Source organism: Ananas comosus, linkage group 4 (assembly GCF_001540865.1).
Source record: "Ananas comosus cultivar F153 linkage group 4, ASM154086v1, whole genome shotgun sequence".
Taxonomy (NCBI): domain Eukaryota; kingdom Viridiplantae; phylum Streptophyta; class Magnoliopsida; order Poales; family Bromeliaceae; genus Ananas; species Ananas comosus.
This window is the reverse complement of record NC_033624.1, coordinates 4,340,510-4,361,229: the sequence shown is the minus strand read 5'-3', so window position 1 is coordinate 4,361,229 and position 20,720 is coordinate 4,340,510. Positions and strand designations below refer to the sequence as shown.

The window sequence follows — 20,720 nt, the reverse complement described above, 5'->3', positions numbered from 1 at the left end:
AAATCAATAACTGTACAACTCTTTTGGTTGCTTGTATTATATGTAATTTTCTAAAATTTTGAAACAAAAGTAAATATAATTCTTTTATTCCAACACAAAATGTAAAATTTATTATAATTGGTAGGAAAAAATAATAATATTGTTTGTGTTTTGAAGTTACACAAAATTACAGATAAGGCATGAGATTAAAACGGTTGATTAATTAGTGAATTTTTTGAATAGAAAATTTTTATTGAATTATTTGATAAATTTATAAGTTCAAAATTAAAAGGCTACGAAATTGTTAATAAAATGGTCTTCTTCTCTTACACGTTTTTTACTTTTCCTCAGGTAAGAATAGTTTGTTCGTTTGGCTGCGGAGGAATGGTCAAGCTTGTGAGAAGAACTTATTCAGTAGACGTGGTTCACCATGTCATCCATAAACTGGAACCTCTGGTGCTGGAATGTTAATGGATACAGATATTAAAAATTTTATCTGAATATGAACCCGAAGTCGAACGAGGCAGATTTATTCGATGCTAAACGGATACAATTTTGTAAGTATAGAAAACAAAAACTCTAGGAATTTGGATTTGGATATGAATTTTGTCTGCATCAGATCCAAAACCGAACTTGAATTGATTTTATATTATATAATATAAATATTTGATACTATATTTAAATTTTTATTTTAAAAATTTAGATTTAATGTAATATATTTTGAAATATGATAAAGATAAATAATTGTTTCGGATTCGAATTTTTAGGTTTAAGTTTGCGTTCGGGTTTCGAATTTTTAGCCAAATTCGAATATGAATTTTTAAAATCTGTCAGATTTGGATTCGATTTTCTTATAGTGATATCTATGAAAAAGAAAAAATAGTATAAGGTAGAAAAATAAAATAAAATCTAAAATATAATGTAGAGATCAATAAAATACAATAATACAATAGTGTTTTTGAATATATATATATATATATATATATATAATATAGCAAATGAAAATAACAATAAAGCATAGTGTAGAGAGTGTAATTAAGAGGGTACTTGGCCTAGCTTTTGAAAAATAATTTTGGGCTCAAAAGTGATTTTCGACTTAATAGCATGTTTGACAAACTCGTTTTCAAAATCTGATTCTGATTTTTAAAATTAGTTTTTTAAATTTCAAGGCCCAAAATCAAAAGCAGCTAAAATTTAAACCAAAGAGAAAAAGTAATTTTGATCATCCAACTAAAAAGATTCAGAGAGAAGAAATTAACTGAGATTTCAAGAACTAGTTACTCATTAATCCTTTTCGTTTTTTTTTTTTTTGTTTTTTGTTTTCCTGGAAAAAGCATATTTCCACATCTAACTGGTATTGTCCATAAAATTAATGGATGTGAGATTAGCTACGGCTTACTTAGTGAGGATAATATATATAGGCATTATTATTATTATTATTTACACAAAAGTAGAGAGCATCTGGTTACGGCAAAATGACTTGCATATGAAGAGACAAGACATAGTGGCCTCTGTGGCCATGTGCTTGTCAAAGGATGATGCTCGATTCCCACTAATAAGCACTTCGTGTTCTTAACCCTGAAGCGAAGATTCACAACATTTTTTGCATCTTTAATTTACAGATGACAATCACAACATCCTGAAAACTATGGGTGTCAATGGCTTTGCCTAAGGTAAGTAAAACTATGTATTAATAGTAGCTGAACTTAAATTCACATTTTACCCCATCTTTCGGATAAGTTTCAGATACATTATTAACTCACATTAAACACCATGACAGTTTTTGATTCGGTAACTAATGCGGCCCGCAGGTGCTCTGATGCTCAACAAAGTACACTAAAATTACAACGATTAAGGTAACATTAATAAACTAGTACTGATAGTCAGGCTGGTAGGCATTCCCACCCTCGAGCATATCCGTGTAAGCGTAAATACTCATCTTCTCATGTTCTAAAAGAAGCAAAGATATGAACTTTATATCTGCTATTAATTTGGAAGAACAGATTTTAAGGTCTTAGAATGTCAACATAGTAGGGTAAAGTTCTAATGAAACCTGTGCTACACTTTGGTTAAACCAGATATTAACCTATATCATGGAGAGAAAAAAAAAGAAAAAAAACACCAATATGTTTTGCATGATATCCTATTACTTGGTTACTAAAATAAAATGGATGCACATATATCATGAGAGAGTCAAGGAACAGCACCACCACCATCTTTAAAAGCCTTTGCAGAATGCTTTGTGTCGATCGATTACCTTTAGTCCCATGGAAAGCATTACTGAGGTGAACCTGTACTAAAAGAGCAAAACAATCAGCTTGGACTGAAAAAAAGGGAAGAGTCTACAAAGTATGAAGCATGTGATTGCTGAAGGGTATAAATCAAACTCCGTAAGCAAGATGATAGCATATTAGGGCTATTAATGTAAGCTAAAATGTAAGAAACCCCGATAATAGTAACACCTTTTGTACGTAATTCACTCTATGTAACTATTAAAGGTGCAACTATAAGAAGATAATATAATCTCATGCAGCATAGCTGGCATAAGAAATTAAGATTCTTTCCCCCCTCAAGATTTTTCCCCCCTACAAAGATCAACATTTTAGGGTCACTCTCCTTAAAAGACTTCCTAGATCAGCAAAATACACATGCAAAAACATTGGAATGCAAGGGTAAAAGGTGAAAGGCTTACATAATGTAAGAATAAAAACAATAGTGAGATAGAAAGGTCTACAAACTCACACAAGTTTTAATTTCTAATTTTAGGCTTGCACCGAAAGTGCGCTAGCAGTGCTATGTGATCCGATGACCACTCAGCAGATGGAAGAGCTGTGTCTTTACGCAAGCTTTCCTCATCCAAGAGCTCCAACAATGATTCGACCGTCAAACGATCCGCTGAAACGACAATATGTTTACTATGTTGAATTTAATTATCAAACTGAATAAAAAATTTATGGTTAAAATACAGAAAGCACCCTGGGAATATTGTGATTTGCACTTGATCTCCTCGATAATCAAAAGCTATGAATAAACCCGAGGATTTATAAAACATAAGCATCACCTCCTTTTGTGAATTAAAATGCAGGATTTTCTAATAATTTAGGGGATTATCTACAGGTTTTGATTATCCGAAGGGATTAAAAGCAAATATAGATGCTTCCAAATGGTATTCTTATATCACATAGGAAAGCTTAAAAGGAAACATTACCAGCATAAAATATGTAATCATGCGTTCCAATGAAATCCCTAGTAAAATTTGTGAACAGAGGTTCGTTTGTTGCAGGATCCATTCTCCTCTTCTGTTGCTCCAAGCTCTGATTATAACCAACTGTCCTCAGAAAAGATGAGTATGCGCTAACCTGCAACATGAAAAAATGTTTAACAGACTTTTTTTTTAAAATTAAGCTCAGATTAACCAAACCTAACAACATAAATATTACCAGAGGAAGCTGGTGATTAAACTTGCTTAGAGGGTGAACAACTCCCAGGGGATCAAAGACAGCCTCCGGACGCAAGTGGTCAATCTTTCCCCTCGCCAAATACACATGAGGAACACTACAAAGTATGAAAACTGGTTCTTATTTAAGAACTGTAAATAAGGAGTGGCTAAAGAGCTCAATATGCTTACCTTCCGGGCACTGTATTGAGATCTCCGCACACTAACAATGCAATATCACCACTAGCAGCAATTTTCTCCAATCCTTTCACAAGAGTATGCACCTGCCATGGTTATGGAATACACAAATAAAGATCTTAAAGAGATAGAAGAAGACCACGGCAAAATCAAATCAGAATATGATAGGACGAGAACCTGCCAGAGTTTAACATCAACATGATCCTCTTCAACGTTTATGTGTGTATTGGCCTGCATGGAAATGACCAAATTATAAAATTACGAAAGCTATTAAGATATTTCATGATTATGTACTCCAAAAAGCACCCTTGCTCCCTTGAAGAAAAATCTTTACACGCTTCAGGCAAATCCTTGCCTGCACTCAGTGCACCATGTCAGCTGTGCCCTGCCAAGTGAGACGCCTTTATCCCATCTCATACTTCCAATCCAACCATCCTACCCAGTTTTAAAGAAGAAAACTTTCAAATCAAGAAAGACTACAGCTTACTAGCAGTAGAGATTGTACTATGAGACAGGATGTGCTGGCAGTGCATGGCTTTATTTAGCCCCATGGATGCAGGGAATAGTCTGTCTATCAATGGTAGCTGAACATCTCAAAAGTAAAACCCATATTCATTTTAAAAGAGGTACCCAGATGAGCCTAAGCTTAGACAAACATGAACAGTAACGCTATAGGAAAAGGACAAAAGGAACACGTCCACTGACCACACATAGAACCTGTCTCTTTCCTGAATTCTCAGATCCATTACTGTTGAATTTAGCTTCCAAAACCACAATCAAAGCAATATTATCCTACCAAAGGAAAGAGTTACAAAAATGATCATTAGAAACAAACTTGAAATTCAAAAGAAAGGTCAAAAGTCATGAACTTGGTGCAAGGCAGCAACAACCTTAGCCAATCGATGTGAAGCAGCTTTTTTCTGGGTAGCTGGAACTACTGATTCTATTACAGAATTTGCAGCTTTCTTGAATTCAACCTGTGCATGGAACTGAATAAGTAGGTGATTTCATAATGATCCATGAGAATAGCAACATACACCTACCTCATATTTTTTGAGAAATATAAATTTGTCCTTACGGAAAAAGGTTGCACAACCATTGATTGAATTGGGTTGTCCACTATAAACCTGAATAAATCACCAGTTATTAGCATTGTCCATTAGCTGATATATATATATATATATATATATATATATATATATATATATATATAGATATAATGTCAATGTGCTCACCTCAGATGTTTCTTTCTTATAAAAAGCATCATACCCATGTTTTTCTAGTTCAGGGCCAAAGAATTCATCAAAGTGGTCACTTTGGACCTGCAAAAACAACTGCCTATTTCAGCTTGCTACCAAATTATGAATGCCATTATGCATATAGCACCAGTGAAAATGTTAACGGCCCAATTGCAATGAAAGAAAAGTGTTTACGCATGATCTAGAGGTTCACATGATTATTCATTCAGTACTTCCACAAAACTAGTAGTGAGGCTGGAAAACTGACATACAGTTTAGTACTTCTATGACTATTCTATCTACAAAATAGAGTGTCTAACACCACAGTATACAAAATAACAAAAGCGCTCAAAGATTTAGAAAGCTGAAAACACATACCTCCTGGAGACAAACAATGTCTGCACGATAACCAATAATTTCTCGCAACAAATTCTGCCTCCGGTAAGGCCATGAAAGGGCCCAGGAGGGGCAATAGCTGTGTTGTTCCTTTGATGCACATACATCTGAGAGAATGTTGTATGAGAGCACCGAAAACGTCCCTGAAAATGCACTCTGACCATCAGGATCAAACTGCCCACGAGCATCAAATCCAACTTGCATCATTCGACGGGGAGCAGGAGAGGGAGCCGGAATAACTCGAGAAGTCAAAACAGTATTGAGGTTTCCAACAGGTGCTCTTGATGTTGCATCTATTGCTGTACATTCAAACTTTAGTATGTGACCAATATCATCAGTAGTCGGTGTATATGTTCTAGAACGGCCAATTTCAAACCATGTTTCACCACTCTTATCTACCACAGTTTTTGAGCCTATACTTTCTCCTGTATTAGATGTTGATCCACCACTATTTAATCTTGATTCTTCCGCTACAGATCTATACTTTTCTGCAGCTTTCGCTTGATCATGCAGCACCCGGTGATGCTGCCATGCATCTGTGAAGCAGTTAGGTGTGCAGTGGAAGCTCTTGGGAGCAGCTACGTTATACTTAATACAAGCTAGGCATTGAAGTGTTGCGTGAGAAGTTGGATGTACACTGCATACAGCAACCTTCTGATCATTTTGATTGCGATACCTAGAAAAAATTTAATATGAGACCCAACTGTTATGATATCAGACAAATATCCACTACTTCGAGCAAATATCCTCCTAAGTTGCAAATAGGAAATGTGATATATGTGAGCATAGCATCGGAAATTTCATTGACATCATGATAGGTGATTTTAGTAAATTTCAAAGAGGAAATCTACAGATCCTTCATAAACAAAGCAGGTGATAGCAGAATGGGATTTTCAGTATTAAAGCCTACTCTTATATTTACCGCCCACTGGGGTTTGGCCTGCTCAATACTAGGTGTGAGTTCCACAAAAGTCAAATGTGTTCGTTGAATCATAGGAATACTTACTATTGCTAACCAAACACTAAAGAGACTAGACAGCTGTTTTGCTCTCAGACTTGCAGCTCATCAATGAAATTACACCCGATTAGTTTCAAAGACCCATGATATCCCCCACATAGTGCACATGTAAATAAGAGTTTGTAACACAACAGAATGGTTAATATAATAACTGATTACTAAATTTGAGTAATTACATTGTCAAGTTTATAATAGAAATCGAGTTCCATTTCATTCCACAGTTAGTGCTTCTTCAACAAGAATATAGAAAGATTCTCAAAATTAGGAGCTCAGATCTTATACTACAGATAAAGATAACTCTGAAGCACATATAATAGTAGAAGACATTACAATTCTTAGGGATTTAAACAACAAATGGATAGGTACTCAATGCCTTTCTCAAAGCATTAGCCTACATCAACTTTATGCTTACCATGCAATAAGCATTGGTTGCCTAAGTTGCAAACATGTGCAATCATGTGCCATCTTGTGCTATCTTAACTCTAGGCAGTAATTTGCCACAGTTTTTGTGATGCCCCAACTTCTCAGGGGATCACCCATCCTAGGACTACTCCTGTCCTAGCATGCTTAACTCTCGTAACCTCTTGGACCTAGCCACCGCCCAAAATGCTTAAGCCGGGTTAAAAATTTTAATCTTATTATATCTTATATATCGGACTACCTGGAGTCTCACATTCTCTCCTCCTTAAGCCCCGACGTCCTCGTCAGGCTCAGACTCACAAGTACCAGGCAATGTGAGGCTCGTCTCGCTAGCCTAAACTGACCTTGTGGTGAGCTGCACTCCGCCCACAACAGTCAACAGCATGAGAGCCTCGTTCTTCCCGCTATATAATCCTTACTCAGCCGAGACTCATCTCGCTCTTTCGGCTGGTAATTGACTCTAATACCAACTGTGCGCCCTAACTTCCCAGAGAGTCACCCATCCTAGAATTACTCCCATCCTAGCAAGCTTAACTCTCTTAACCTCTTGGGCCTAGCCACCACCCAAAATGCTTAAACCGGGTTAAGAGTTTTAGCCCTATTATATCTATATAGGACTACCTGGGGTCTTACAGTCAGTGTTTGAAAAGGCGCAATGCGCAGAAAAGCGCAAAGGCCTTCTGGAGCCTAGGTGCGAGGCACGCGCCTCAAGAAGGTGAGGCACATATGTAATAAAAATAAAACACTATTAACAAGCCTATTTTAAATGAACCATCTTATCTGTCACGTCCCGAGCCCCGCCTATTTGGTCGGGTTCAGGCACGCCGACAGACCGCCAAACTAATAGAATTTCCCCTGTACGTCCTAGGCGTCGCAATCAATACAATACAAAGGTTCCAACTAGGAACAGTACTCAACATACAGATTGCATAAGGAAGTATCAAAAACATAAAACATCTAGCTATTACAAGCATTCACATACATGCTTACATCCTTTTTAGATCTCAATTAAAATTCTAAAATAGCTATACAAAAACAAAATAACCATAAAAAAAGTAAAGAAATCACATGCAAAAATGTTCTCAGCTTAAAAATTAAAAAAATTATATTTCAACTTTCAGCTTAAAAGTGTCTGCTGCTGTTTTTTTCTTTTTGCCGCTGCTATTTATTGTCATTGGGGGGTAGAAGAGAGAACGATCAAGAGAAAAGGAAAAGAAAACGTTCAATTAGAAATTTTTTTAAAAAAAAATTCTAAACATCTTAGAATATAAAGAAACTCAAAACCCAAAAACTTACACCTTAGACACATTAAACGTAAATATCACGAGGCACGTCTGAGGAGCTCGCCTCACTCCCTGAGGCGCTGAGATTTGCGCCTTGCGCCTAGGCGCTGAGTTTAAACATTGCTCACAATTTTGACCCAAGTTTTTGTTGGTTCAAACCGACCCAACTCGAACCCGACTCATTTAACAAGCTAATCAAGTAAACCAATGGAGTACAGGCCAAGAGCTTGGGAATCACTGGCAAGTTAGAACCCGGGTTCACAGTATCTTACCCAAACAGTTCATGTAAGTCCCTCCTCCCACATTAGTAAAACACCAGTAAAACATTGCCAAATTGGCTTTCAAGTGATACAAGAATATAGGGCAAAAGAGAGAGGAATGGAGGGAGGATTCACAGCCCTTTTTTCCATCTATGCTCTCTTCTTTTTCTATCTATGAATCCTCTATTTCTTCACCACATATTCTAGTTCTTAGCAATCTTACAATTTGAGAGCATTCCTATATTAAAGATGGAGAATAGTGATACATCACGGGTTCCAAGTTTTTTTCTTGCTTTGCCACTATTCGAGTATCAAAGATCTAGCAATAACAAAAGAATCAACAGTTACCGGAAATCCCATGCCCAAAAACCTAGATCCTAGTCAAACAATCTTATTTCTTAAAGCATGGCCATCTCAAACATGCAGACCCAATTAGCAGGGTGAGGCTAGCATACAGGATTGCAATGCTTGCTGGGAACTCGACCTCCTTGAGCAAAAACCATCTCTTCTACCTAACATTTTATCATTTACGATTCCCTTTCTTTATTCGTCTACCAATCGTTTGATAAAAAGCCTCCCTTTTTTCATATGTTGTGTTGATTCTACAGGCAGCACTGACAATTTGGATTGGGTTGACCCGTTCAGTCAATAGGTTGGGTTCAAGTAGAAGAGCCACCTTGAATCGTTCACTGGTTAAGTCAGGTTGGATCAAGCTTACGTGGTCCAGCTATGCCATCACAAGACAACCTAAACACAATGACCTAACCAATTGCCGATCATTACTAAGTACAATTCCCATGGAAAGCATGGGTCGCGTAATTTAACTTTCTCATGTCTTGAGAAAAGAAACTCATAGGATAACAAGAGATAAATTATCCAGAATAAACAACAAGCCGTGTATGACATTTTTATTCCACTCCCAATAGCCACAGCAATCAATTTTTGGAATAGGAAACTTATCTTCACACCTATGCCATAATCACAAACGACAAATTCTCCAAACAATCAAACCAAGCTACATAGCATTTTTACTCAACTTTTATCATACTACCATAATCTTTTTGTTTTCACAAAGATTCTTTTCTCAATACAGATGTCATAAATTAATCAATAATGAAAGTCAAATAATCTAGTAACTTCTCCCCAGTCCCCATAGAACTATATATGAGTCATTGCACTCCCAATCACGCTCCAAGTTACTAATAAGTAACCTAAATTTCATATAGCACACAATTCTTAATTCCCCAGGAAATGGAAGAGAGCTAGATAGTGTGAGCTAGACAACTGCCATTTGCATGACTTAGTATATTTCTAGACTTAAGAAAATGATGCATAGAATTCACATGAACATTTAGACGTTCATATTTTGACATATTCAACGCAAAAACAAAGCTAGAAACCCCAAGCAAGTCACTTATGCTGGGAATTCAACTTCAACACCTTGGCCTTGCTGTAGAGCTAGTGTAGTTTCATGAAATGAGGTCTAAGATGCAGTATATTCCAACAGTGCATCTCTACAACAGAACTGAATGTTTCAAATCAAAGCATCAATATTTGGGCTCAAAATCACAATACTAGCTTTCCTGCTGCAGCAAAAGCTCCAAAAATCTCTAAATGCCAAACACTCCATTAAAAAGTAATAGCAACTGAAATCAGAAGCAGCCTAAAATTGTTTCTCGTCTAGTTTCAAGAATATTTAAGGCAACTAATCAATTATAAAAAGTAGTATAAATTCTTCAAAAAGACTAAGGCCTAGTTTGGAGATTTAGTAGCCAAACGCACCCACTTTCATGCTTTAGAGGGCCTGAAAGACTTGAAAGTCCTTTAAAGCTTCCTTCCTGTCCTATAAAATGGTGGTGGCAATTGCACCCAGAGAAGCGTTGGCCGGATGCTCCGATAGCGATTCCCACCACCATTTCATAGTATTAGAGGAAGGAAACTCCAAAACACTTTCAGATTCTTCAGAGCCTCCAAACCACCATTGGCCATTGCATTACCAAATTAAGCCTAAAATTATCAAAAGATTAAACCCATTTACTCCCAAATTAAAGAACAAATTAAGTGTAATAAATACAGGCAACGCAAGGAAATAGCATCATCCCAATCAATCGTGCTTCTTAGCCCCTCAACTATATAATTCGAGAAATACATGATGCGAACAGCGAATTGTTCTACTACCCTTACAAGATTTAATGAGTCCACCGAAAAGAACAGAAACTCACCATCTATACTGCATGCAACAGCCATTGACGGGGCTCGATTCAGGGACGTCGTCGCTGGAGACCGAATTCTCCGGGCGCTTCAGGATCAGCACGTAGGGCGTGATCTCGCACCCCACCACGGGTATCTCCGAGGGCAAATGCACCCTCAGCACGTTCAACATGCTTCTTGCTCCACCTCTCCCTCCTTAGAAAGAACACCCTTCTTCCCCTCCCAGAACCCTAACACTAACCCTAAAACCCCCTCCCCCTCCTCCTCCTCCTCCTCCACCGCGATGAGCAGGGGATCCTGTAAACCCTAGACTCCGCCAGAGTTGATCCCTCCCCCCCCACCCCCACAAGTCCAAAACCCTAGGAATCGGAGCGGGATTCGTATAAACGCTACAGGAAATGGTGGCGACGAGGGATCTACTGCGGCAAAATTGGGGAAGGCGATTCTAGGGTTTTAAAAGGAGAGTGAGGGAGAGAGAGAGAGAGAGAGAGAGAGAGAGAGAAATTGTTGACGAATTTTGGGGATAAGTGGGATCACTCTTTCTCTCTCCTAAACAGAAAAAAAATGTTATTTTCTCTCTCTCTATGAGCGCCATTTATATACATAGAGCGAGACACAGGTGAGAACACGAAATTATTGCTTGCACCGGGTGTACAAGTATATCATCCCATACACCACTCTCTTAAATGCCCTATAGTCCCAAATAGTTTAAAAAAAAAATTAAAAAATAATAATAAAGTAATTTTTAAGGAAAAAATATCTAGTTTAAAACTTAATTAATTTTTTTGAAAAATAATACTAGATAAGATTATATATTATATATATAAGGTATGGTTATAGACAATTAATTCCATCCTAAAAATTTCTTTTTTTTTATCTCTAATATTAGTTCAATTTTTTAAACAATAAATAATATTAAATGCGTCGAATAAGATTACGTCAAATTAAACAATTCAGCTCGTCACTTGAACATATACTTCTTATATAAATATTCTATAAAATTCTGAAACATATATATAATAGTTTTTTTCTTTAATATTGATTTTTTGAACCAAAACTACTTTAGGCTTAAGTAATAATTTTAAATTATATAATATTTTATATCTAGCTCTGTAGATAATGCTACTCGTATCTATATTGAGTATTTTCACACACTATAATGCTAAATTTTATACTAAAAGTGTCAAAATCAGAACCTAACTCATTAAGACATGTTTAATAATATTTAAAAGACCTATGTATAGAAAAAATTATAAATATTAAATATTTATTTTTAATAAAATCAAACAATGACTATCTCTCTAGCATCAATTTTTTGAACTACGTAATTTTCAGATAATAAAATTTTGAATTATTAGATGTTTTAGATTTCTTTTTGTTTTTTTTTTAAGGTGTGGTGCATCGAGTGTAGTGATGCATCGGGTGCAGGAAATAATTTGTCGTTGAGAAGGGGAGTGGCAAATTATTGCATTGGCAAAGGTTGGATTGGGGGATAAATTATTTAGTTAGTGTTTATTCCATTTTTGGCATGGGAGGTGCGAAATTATTTAGTCCCAGTGTGGTGTTGACACTGACATGTGGGGCCCACATGTCAGTGTAACAATAGGCGTGACAAATAATTTGGTTCACCGCGTCAGCCATGGACCGGTGCCATTGTCTTTGATAAAAAGAATAAAAATGAAATATGCTGAGGCCTCAATTTTATTTTTTCTAATTGACATTTATCAAGTTCTAATCATCAAAAAAAAATTGTTAAAATTTAATTTTATTAACGATCGTCCTGTAATTGTCTAAGTTTTATTTGATAAAAAAAAAAAATTATAATCTTGAGTTTTAAAAAATTACTGTTAAATTTTATCGAACTTTAATATTTATCAAAAGTTAATGAATTTTTCGAGCATATCTATTTAAATAGCATGTTATCAAATTGACTTGCCATATCAGAGCGTTAAATCAAAATGTCTCGAGCCCAAATATTAGAATTTATATTGAATATAAATAAGGTTAGTTTTATACAGATTCTTATAAACATAGTGAATATTAAATATATTTCTATAATATTCAACTTTCATATGTTGTCCTTACAAAATTATGATATTTTTAATTATGTCCCTCTGATTTGTTACCGTTAGAGAATCGTTAAAAATTTATATTGAATATAAATAAGGTTAGTTTTATACAGATTCTTATAAACATAGTGAATATTAAATATATTCCTATAATATTCAACTTTCATATGTTATCCTTACAAAATTATGATATTTTTAATTATGTCCCTCTAATTTGTTATCATTAGAGAATCGTTAAAGAACTATTTATATTTTCAATTTTGAGAACACAAATATCCCTCTAAAAATCATAACAATATAATATAAGAGGAATAAAAATATCAAAAACTCACCAGAATTAAATATTTAATCTATGGTTAACTAAATTTTTCTAACGGATTCCGTAATGATATATTTGAAAATATCATAACTTTTGCAGGAACAATATATGAAAGTTAAACTTTATAAGGATATATTTGTTATTCACTATATTTGCAGAGACCTGTATAAAATTAACCCATATAAATATCAAAAATACCGTTCACAGAAAAATAATTATTTCACATAATTTAGCAGTTGCCATTAGCGGCGATATCCTTTTCAGATTGAAAAACCGTTGATGCTAAGTTTTCCGCCAAAACATAATAATAATAATAATAATAATAATAATAATCTGACAAGATCTTATAAATGCTCTCTCACATGAATACATGATCTTATATATGCTATAAACATTAATACAAACACCACATTGAATTCATGATTCAATAAAAGCTTGGCAGCTTCATATTCCTACTCACTATGGCTCACATAATAAACTTCATTTATTTCCGCATGCACAAATCACATTTGGAGACAGTATGGTAGTTTACGCAGTTCCGAGCGCGGACGGCAAGAGAGTTATCTCCACGTTGTCGTGGACGCCCTGAAGCAGAAGCTCCCCGTCGTATGCGACAACTTTTCGCTTCTTCGCGGCCCTCAGGGTTCCGACAAGTGCTTCGAATATGTTCGCGCATCTGTCGTCGTTGAAGAGGACTCCGAACTTTACCTACAGGCAAATCAAAGAAAGTACGTGAAGAATCTTAAAATTATCGGTAGAACATGATGCGTCGAGCTACAAGCGAAACATGCTCCAAGGTTTTTTTCTTAAGAAAGGAAAGGACAAATAGAATGTTTAAATAGAAAGCATTTCAAGGAGCCCTAACACAAAATCAATATATATATAGAGAAAGAAAGAGAGAGTTAAGCTGGAATACTATTAATAGTATTTTGGCTATTTTGCTATCGATTTTTAGTCGTTAGATCTACATTTTGATCAATTTCATCCTTTAGATCACACTATTCAACTAACTACCCACTCAACCCTAGAGGACCATTACTAAACCCTAGGGGACCACTATCATACTACTTCTACTATAATTTTTCATCCACGAATTAAAAACTCGATAGCAAAACAAGCCAAATACTATTAATAGTACCAAGCACTTTGTGCTATTAGGTTTTCGGCCGTCGGATGAAAGAATGTGCAGTTAGGATGATAATGGTTCCCGATTAGGATGATGGTGGTCTCCTAGAGTTGAGTGGGTGATTGATTGAATAGTGTATGTTCTAATGGGAGCAAATGGTCAAAGGGAAAAATCTAACGATGCAAAACTCGATACAACCAAGCGCTCAGTATTATCGATATTATAGTAGCTGGACTCTATATATATATTACAAAAGCATGAATAGAAAAGGATGGTTCAATGATGTGAACCAGTCATTAGATAGCACAGAACTCAGCATTTAAGTTCAGCCCCCTAGAAAATGAGATCATGGTATTTACATCATTACATACACATATGTACATACCTACGTATGTAAACAAATACATAAATAGTATACTATTCCCTCAAGTTACCTTATAACACTGTTACCAACAAATTCAAGACTTTGGTTCATTTCACGGTCTCAACTTTCAAGAAAAATATCAATTGTTCAAGTCAACTCAGGATACAGCCTATCGACTTGGTCAATAGATCTTTGCACCTAAAAAAATGAGCTAAATTAGAAAATAGCTTTGATCAAATCAACTCATCATATGCTTATCCGAAAGCATGCCAGGAGATGCTTTCACGGCCGTGCGGTGCATTGCACCCATCACGCTCTATTGTTTCCTTAATCACAAAATTGTGTCATATCAAGTTGATACAAGCAACTAATTCTAATTGCTAAATTATGAGAAGAAGATTTTATCCATCATTCGTACACAGACGCGACTCTTTAATGGCTTGAGAAGCAGTTCGTAATTTTTTGGACCTACCTTATGAGATTATTGTTAAAGATTTTAAGAGATCGAATAGAGGTAATCAGCAGTTCCAGAAAACTTTAATCTATCAAATAGGTCAGTGGCATTTTTTGGGAAAGCTATTAAGTTTTTAACTACTCCACAACATCCAGTAAAGACACCAAATAATCTTGTGATATTTGAACAACTACTAATGTGTTACTATTATTGCTAGTCTCGCTTCTTTGAGTCCATCTGAGCATAGTCTATGAGTGGCAAAAGTTAGAAAAGGCAAACCTCATGTTCTATTTAATCCTAGCCCAATGAAATTGGTTCCACAACCTTCATTGCTATTCACTTCACAGTTCGACCCCAACTAAGATACACTTAGCTACATAAGTAACATGAAGTTGTACGACTATAACTTCACACAATAAGCCACAAAATAGGCTCTCGGAGATGCAACGGATTGGTATCAAAGTCGTGCAAAAGCATGGCACATAAAATAAAGAGATCAAATCTTAAATTCGTAGAAGGAGAATAAAGGAACTTCCAAAAATCCGTTAGCAATAACCCAACGAGCACATTCAGATTCAAAACTCAAAAAACAATCAAATTTCCTGAGCACGGATCTCTCACTTAACTTATGATCTATGCGCTTTTTCCCTCTAGCTTATTTCTTGGACATCGAATTAAACCAATGCCATGTACACTATATCACCTTCTACTTCAAATGGGGGCTACATTAATTATAATCTGGAATCAAAGGGGACTAACATACCAAATCATGTTTCCTAGAAATTGCATGTTGTTTCAAAGTAAAAAGTTTTAATAACTCATTAAAGACTTTCCAAGATTTCCTAAGCAATAAACCATCAAGCATTCAGATTCGAACCACAGAAAACAAACCACTAATCTCTCACTAGATACATAATCCATATGATATTTCACTCTTAGATTGTTCTTGTTTGTTAGCCACTTAATTAAACTCTTCCCATGCGTGCCATATTACCGACAACTAAAACTAGAAACTACATTGTGATTTGGAACCAAGGGACCTAATATCTCTTCCCCGACAAATCGTCGTGACTTTGTCTCAAGATCCACTTAATATTATGCCCAAAAATGCAAGAAAACAAAATCATGAATAAACACTTGAAATAATGTAATAATATAGGCTGCAAAATCACAGAGTTTCTTTCTTTTTGTAATACAAAACACATTAACTGGAAATTCATGGAGAAGGACAATTTTTACATAAAAAGAAGAACGAATGTGGATTGCATTGGTCAAGATACAAAGCAATAGTATAGAAACTTTAGAATAACAAACAGCTATTCTAATATCTAACTAATTTAAATGGGAACTATCAAAGGACCTAATATCTTTTCCCCAACAAATTGATGAGCCTTTACCTTTACGTCGAGAGTCACTTGAATTAACCCAAAAAAGTAAGAAAAACATAAAAAGAAACCTAAATTATTGCAATGTACCCAAAGTTCGCATAAAAATCACAGCTTTTTCCTGCTACTAAACACGTTAGCTGGAAATTGATTAAAAAGAACAGTTTTTATATCCAAAAAAGTGCGAATATGGATTGCATTGTTCGAGATACCTACCACTCGATCGAATAGAAAATTTTAAATAAAGAAAAAACTGTTCGAATATCAAACAACTTTAACTTGGAAAGTACATTGTAATTTGGAATCAAAGGACCTAATATCGCTTCCCCACCAAATCGACATGCCTTTACATAAAAATCCACTAAAAATTACCCGAAAAAAGAGATAAAAACACGAAAAGAAACCTAAATTGATGTAATATCACTCTAATTCTCTGCAAAAATCACAAAATTTTCTAATTAAATAGAAAATAACGAAAAAGAACGAATTTTATGCATAGAGAAGTGCGAATGTGGATTGCATTGGTCCAATCAGAAAAAAAAAAGAACTAAAAACCGAACAATTAAAGCAACATCCTCAGATCCAGATGCGGAAAAAGAAGGGAATTATTAGTTAATTATTGTACCTTGTAAGATCCATCGGATTGGAGTTGCCCTAATCGCTGGATCTCTTCCTTGAGTCTTCCTACCTCTTCCTCTACATTCATTTCGATCTCTCTCTCTCCCTCTCTCGATCGAACGATTTCGATTTCGATTTCGATTTCGATCGCGATCGCGATCTCGAGCGTGTGGAGGAGAACGCGAATGGTGATGGTTTTTTTTTATTTAAAAAAAGGGCACATGCAAAGGACGACGAGTTATTTGGATGGACCTGGTCTACCATGTCATCTTGCGAACCGGATCATCAAAGGGATGCAAACGGGGCGGATGGGTGGCAGCAAGGGTCTCGCACCACCCGACCCGTTTCTTTGGCGGGACGGGACTATTTGGGATGGATTGATTTTTATTTTATTATTTATTTTTACTTACCATTTTATTTAGAACGGATCGAAATGGAAGTAGAGTTTTTGTAGATATTTGATGAATTTGCGCGAATTAAAGTGTCTTCTTTTCTTAGCACATTAGACAGATTTAAAATGAATTATTATTTTCTTTATATTTTGACCGCCATTTATTGCACCATTCGGGCTAATATAAGTATAAGCTCCGTCAACTCCGATCCATTTGCATTCCTAGCTATCGCTTAAAAATAGGTTAAATACAGCTGGAGTAAAAACCACTCGAATTTTCTTTTCTTGGCAAGTAATTATTTAAACTTGTAAACTCTTTTACTTTTTAAAAGAAACTTCTAAAAATTTGCAATTCACTAGTTCAATTTATATTTTAATATTTTTAAAATAACTAATGTTAGTCAAATGGATCGGATCTAAGGTGATAGTAGACGTACGTTGGTGTCAAAATTTTGTCTAATTAGTCAAAAGTTACTAATTGACTTAAATCAAATAAATTAAAAGATGAGATAGTTGAATCAAAACTTTTAAAAAATTTTGTTTACATTTTTCAAAACTTGTAATTTTTTTTTTGTATTTTTGTAGAATATGTTTGAATTTTTAATAAACTGGCCAAATCATACTTATTGCTCTCTCTCTCTAGATTCTCTCTCGTTCGCAGGATTTGATGACGTTAGAGAGAACATACATAGTGCGAAAAAAAAAAAAAGAAAAAAAAAGGAATATATATGTATATGTATGAATATGTATATGTATGTATACGTGTATACATATGTATATGTATATGTATATATATATATATGTGTACGTATAAGTGTGTATATGTATATATATGTTTGTTATATGAGTGTGTGTGCGCGGACGTGTGAGAAGGCCATCATGTGGCGGCTGATCCGGAAAAGGCCAAAAAGCAAAGAAAAAAGAAGAAGAAAATGTTGCATCATTTCATCTGAAACTAATTAAATTGTACCATTTGAGACTAAGTTGTACTATTTGAAAAGTTGCACAATTTTTTTTTTTTTTGAGAGATAGGTAACACGCTATCCGCTTCATTTTATTTCATTTAGAAATAAACTTAGCTGGAAATGTGAATCAAGTAGGATTCGAACTTGGATCTCGGATACCAACCACCGAGTCTGCATCGATTTCAGAAAGCTGAACAAAGAAAGCATGCCCTCTTCTTTTCTCAGAACAAATCCTAATTCGGGCTGGAAAGACACCAAAACTTTTAAGCCTATAGGACGGAACTGTGTAATATAATCAGGCTTAGGAGCCTTGGGGATGAGACAAATATTTGTCAGATTTCAATCTTTAGGGAAAGCTCCAGTAGCTAAGAAGAGCAAGCAAGGGTGGTCTTTGATTTTGACTGTCCTGGTTAGCTTGTTTTACCGTCTTAGTCACCCCTCTGGTGCCTCATGCAGATCCTGCCATTTGCTTTAGGGACGGTTGGTAGTTGCACAAATTTTTAGTTGTGAGAAGTTGCAATTTAATCTCAAATAGTATAATTCCTATTTTTATGGTGCATATTAGTCTCAAACAGTTTCAAACGATACAATTTAATTTCAAATGGTACAACTTAATTTTAAACTTTTCAATTTAGTCTTAAACGGTGCAACTTACTCATCATCATTGTCGTAGTCGAACAGATTACCTCCTCCGTCGCCGTCATCAAGGTCGAGATTGTCGAATGCATCACGGACCTCATTCCTCTTGCGGTGGAGGACGAGAGCGATCCCAAGAGGAGGTCATGCACGTCGGAGTCGAGAAAGAGGAAAATCCGTGCCGCACTTTTGAGATGTGGTAGTTTAATTATCTAGAATTCGAAAGCGGATCTATCCTTTCTTTGCTCCACCTCTATTGACAAAAAAATACACCAAAAATTCGCTCGTGCTTTAACCCGTCCCAAATAGAGCGACAAACATAAACAAAAAATATGATAAAAATAAATCTGTCATAATCCACAAAGAAATAAGAGGTGGTTGACTCCTCCCGCCCCCGGATCCGCTCCCCTTTGCAGTGCTATTTTGTTTGGTTTGTAAATTATATGAGTAGTCCTTGTGCTTCTGTTATAATGTGATTACTCCGCCACCTTTTGATTTCTAACTTTTAGACAGGGAAAAGCAGGCAATTACCCTAAACTATGCCAGCTCGAAACGAGCTCGAGGTTGATAATTCGTTTAATAAATGAGACAAACGTGACCTGAATTTTCAACTTAAATGTAAAGATATCTATATTTTATAATTTTTAATTATTAGAGTAAGATTCTAATATTTTATTTTTTTTTCAAACCTTTTTGTCGACAGCAAGGCTGAGTCAGCTGACAATCTAACTTACTATTTGCTAACTAGCTCGCGTTTAGTTCATTAATAAAGAAGCTGAATACGAACTAAAATTTTCAATTCATTATTTTAACGAGCCAACTCGTGTTTGGTTCGTTGACCGTCTTACCATGAACTTTATAATATTTCAAAATGGCTATTTTATTATTCAAACTCTTAAATTTTGCCTCATGACATTTTATAAATATTTCAAAGGGTTATGACATTAATAGTGAGGCCAAAAATGACCAAATAACCATTATTTGTTTAAGAAAAAAAATAAAATTTATGAATATGTCTCTATTATTTACAAGAATATTTTAGTATAAATTTTGACAAATAGACGAAACAGCGATAGAAATTTTAAAAAGATAAAATATAGATTTTTTGGAAGTCGTGAAAAATAGGTATTTACAAGAGAATTTTCTATATTTTAGCCTAATTTTTAAGAATCAAACATTCATTTCACGTAGTATTACAGTGGAAGCTTATGAGTTTTAATTCAAACAACTCATTTAACATAACGCATCTCTACATTTAATTTAGGAAAAACTTCAAATACCGTCTCTATGGTTTCGCACATTCTCACCTTAGTATCTTCTGTGGTTTAAAATGTATCACTTTCGTACCATATGATTTTTTTTTTCTTTTCGTTATCCCCTCCACTCATTTTTTTCGTTAAATCAGTGACAAAGTTAAAACTAAAAGTTACTAAAGTAAATATTCGATAAACTACAGGTGTAGCATCTGAATTTTTTTGTATATAATTTAATAAAAAAATTAACGGAGAGGCTAACAAAAAGAAAAAAAATGAAAACACAGGGCACTAAATTAATATATTTTAAACTACAGAANGTTCGCAGACGCAAGTTTGTGGGGCGCCGCAGTAATAAGCCTGGCTGCTGTGGTGGTAGCGAGTGTCGCAGATCGTGAAACACTCCGGCAGCTCGCATTCGTGGCCCAACTTTATCTCCTCGTAGCACGCCGCCCCCTCTCCAGTCTGCAACATAGCCCCTGCACCACCCAAATAAATAAGATAAAATTTAAATATGCGAGAGCCTGTTTGATCCCGCTTCTGTCTATCTGTACATTATTTGCGATCAAGAATTTAAGAGACCGTTTGGTTGCATGTAGTTGCAACTGCACGACAGTTGTAACTGTATGTAAATACAAATTCGGTGTTTAGTTTAATATATTTAACACTAACTGCTACAATAGAAACTGCAGGAGAAGGTC

General features: G+C 35.2%; 2 protein-coding genes across 6 annotated transcripts; both read right to left on the bottom strand.

Annotated features, from left to right (window-relative positions):
- On the bottom strand, positions 1,926–10,695 carry LOC109709277 (carbon catabolite repressor protein 4 homolog 1-like). 5 transcript variants are annotated; one of them, XM_020231428.1, is made up of 12 exons: positions 10,451–10,692; positions 5,230–5,923; positions 4,849–4,935; positions 4,657–4,740; positions 4,504–4,590; positions 4,319–4,405; positions 3,791–3,844; positions 3,608–3,699; positions 3,420–3,534; positions 3,188–3,338; positions 2,722–2,874; positions 1,926–2,275 (listed from the first exon to the last, which is right to left on the bottom strand). In XM_020231428.1, the coding sequence occupies exons 1-11, from the start codon at positions 10,609–10,611 to the stop codon at positions 2,729–2,731; spliced, it is 1,758 nt and encodes a 585-aa protein (XP_020087017.1). In that variant the 5' UTR covers positions 10,612–10,692; the 3' UTR covers positions 1,926–2,275; positions 2,722–2,728. The 5 variants fall into 5 exon arrangements, with proteins under 5 accessions (XP_020087017.1, XP_020087018.1, XP_020087019.1 ...); XM_020231429.1 differs by having other exon boundaries at positions 1,926–2,270; XM_020231430.1 differs by lacking the exon at positions 10,451–10,692 and adding an exon at positions 10,011–10,159.
- On the bottom strand, positions 13,115–16,973 carry LOC109708377 (costars family protein). The gene is made up of 2 exons (XM_020230086.1): positions 16,782–16,973; positions 13,115–13,535 (listed from the first exon to the last, which is right to left on the bottom strand). The coding sequence occupies exons 1-2, from the start codon at positions 16,860–16,862 to the stop codon at positions 13,356–13,358; spliced, it is 261 nt and encodes an 86-aa protein (XP_020085675.1). The 5' UTR covers positions 16,863–16,973; the 3' UTR covers positions 13,115–13,355.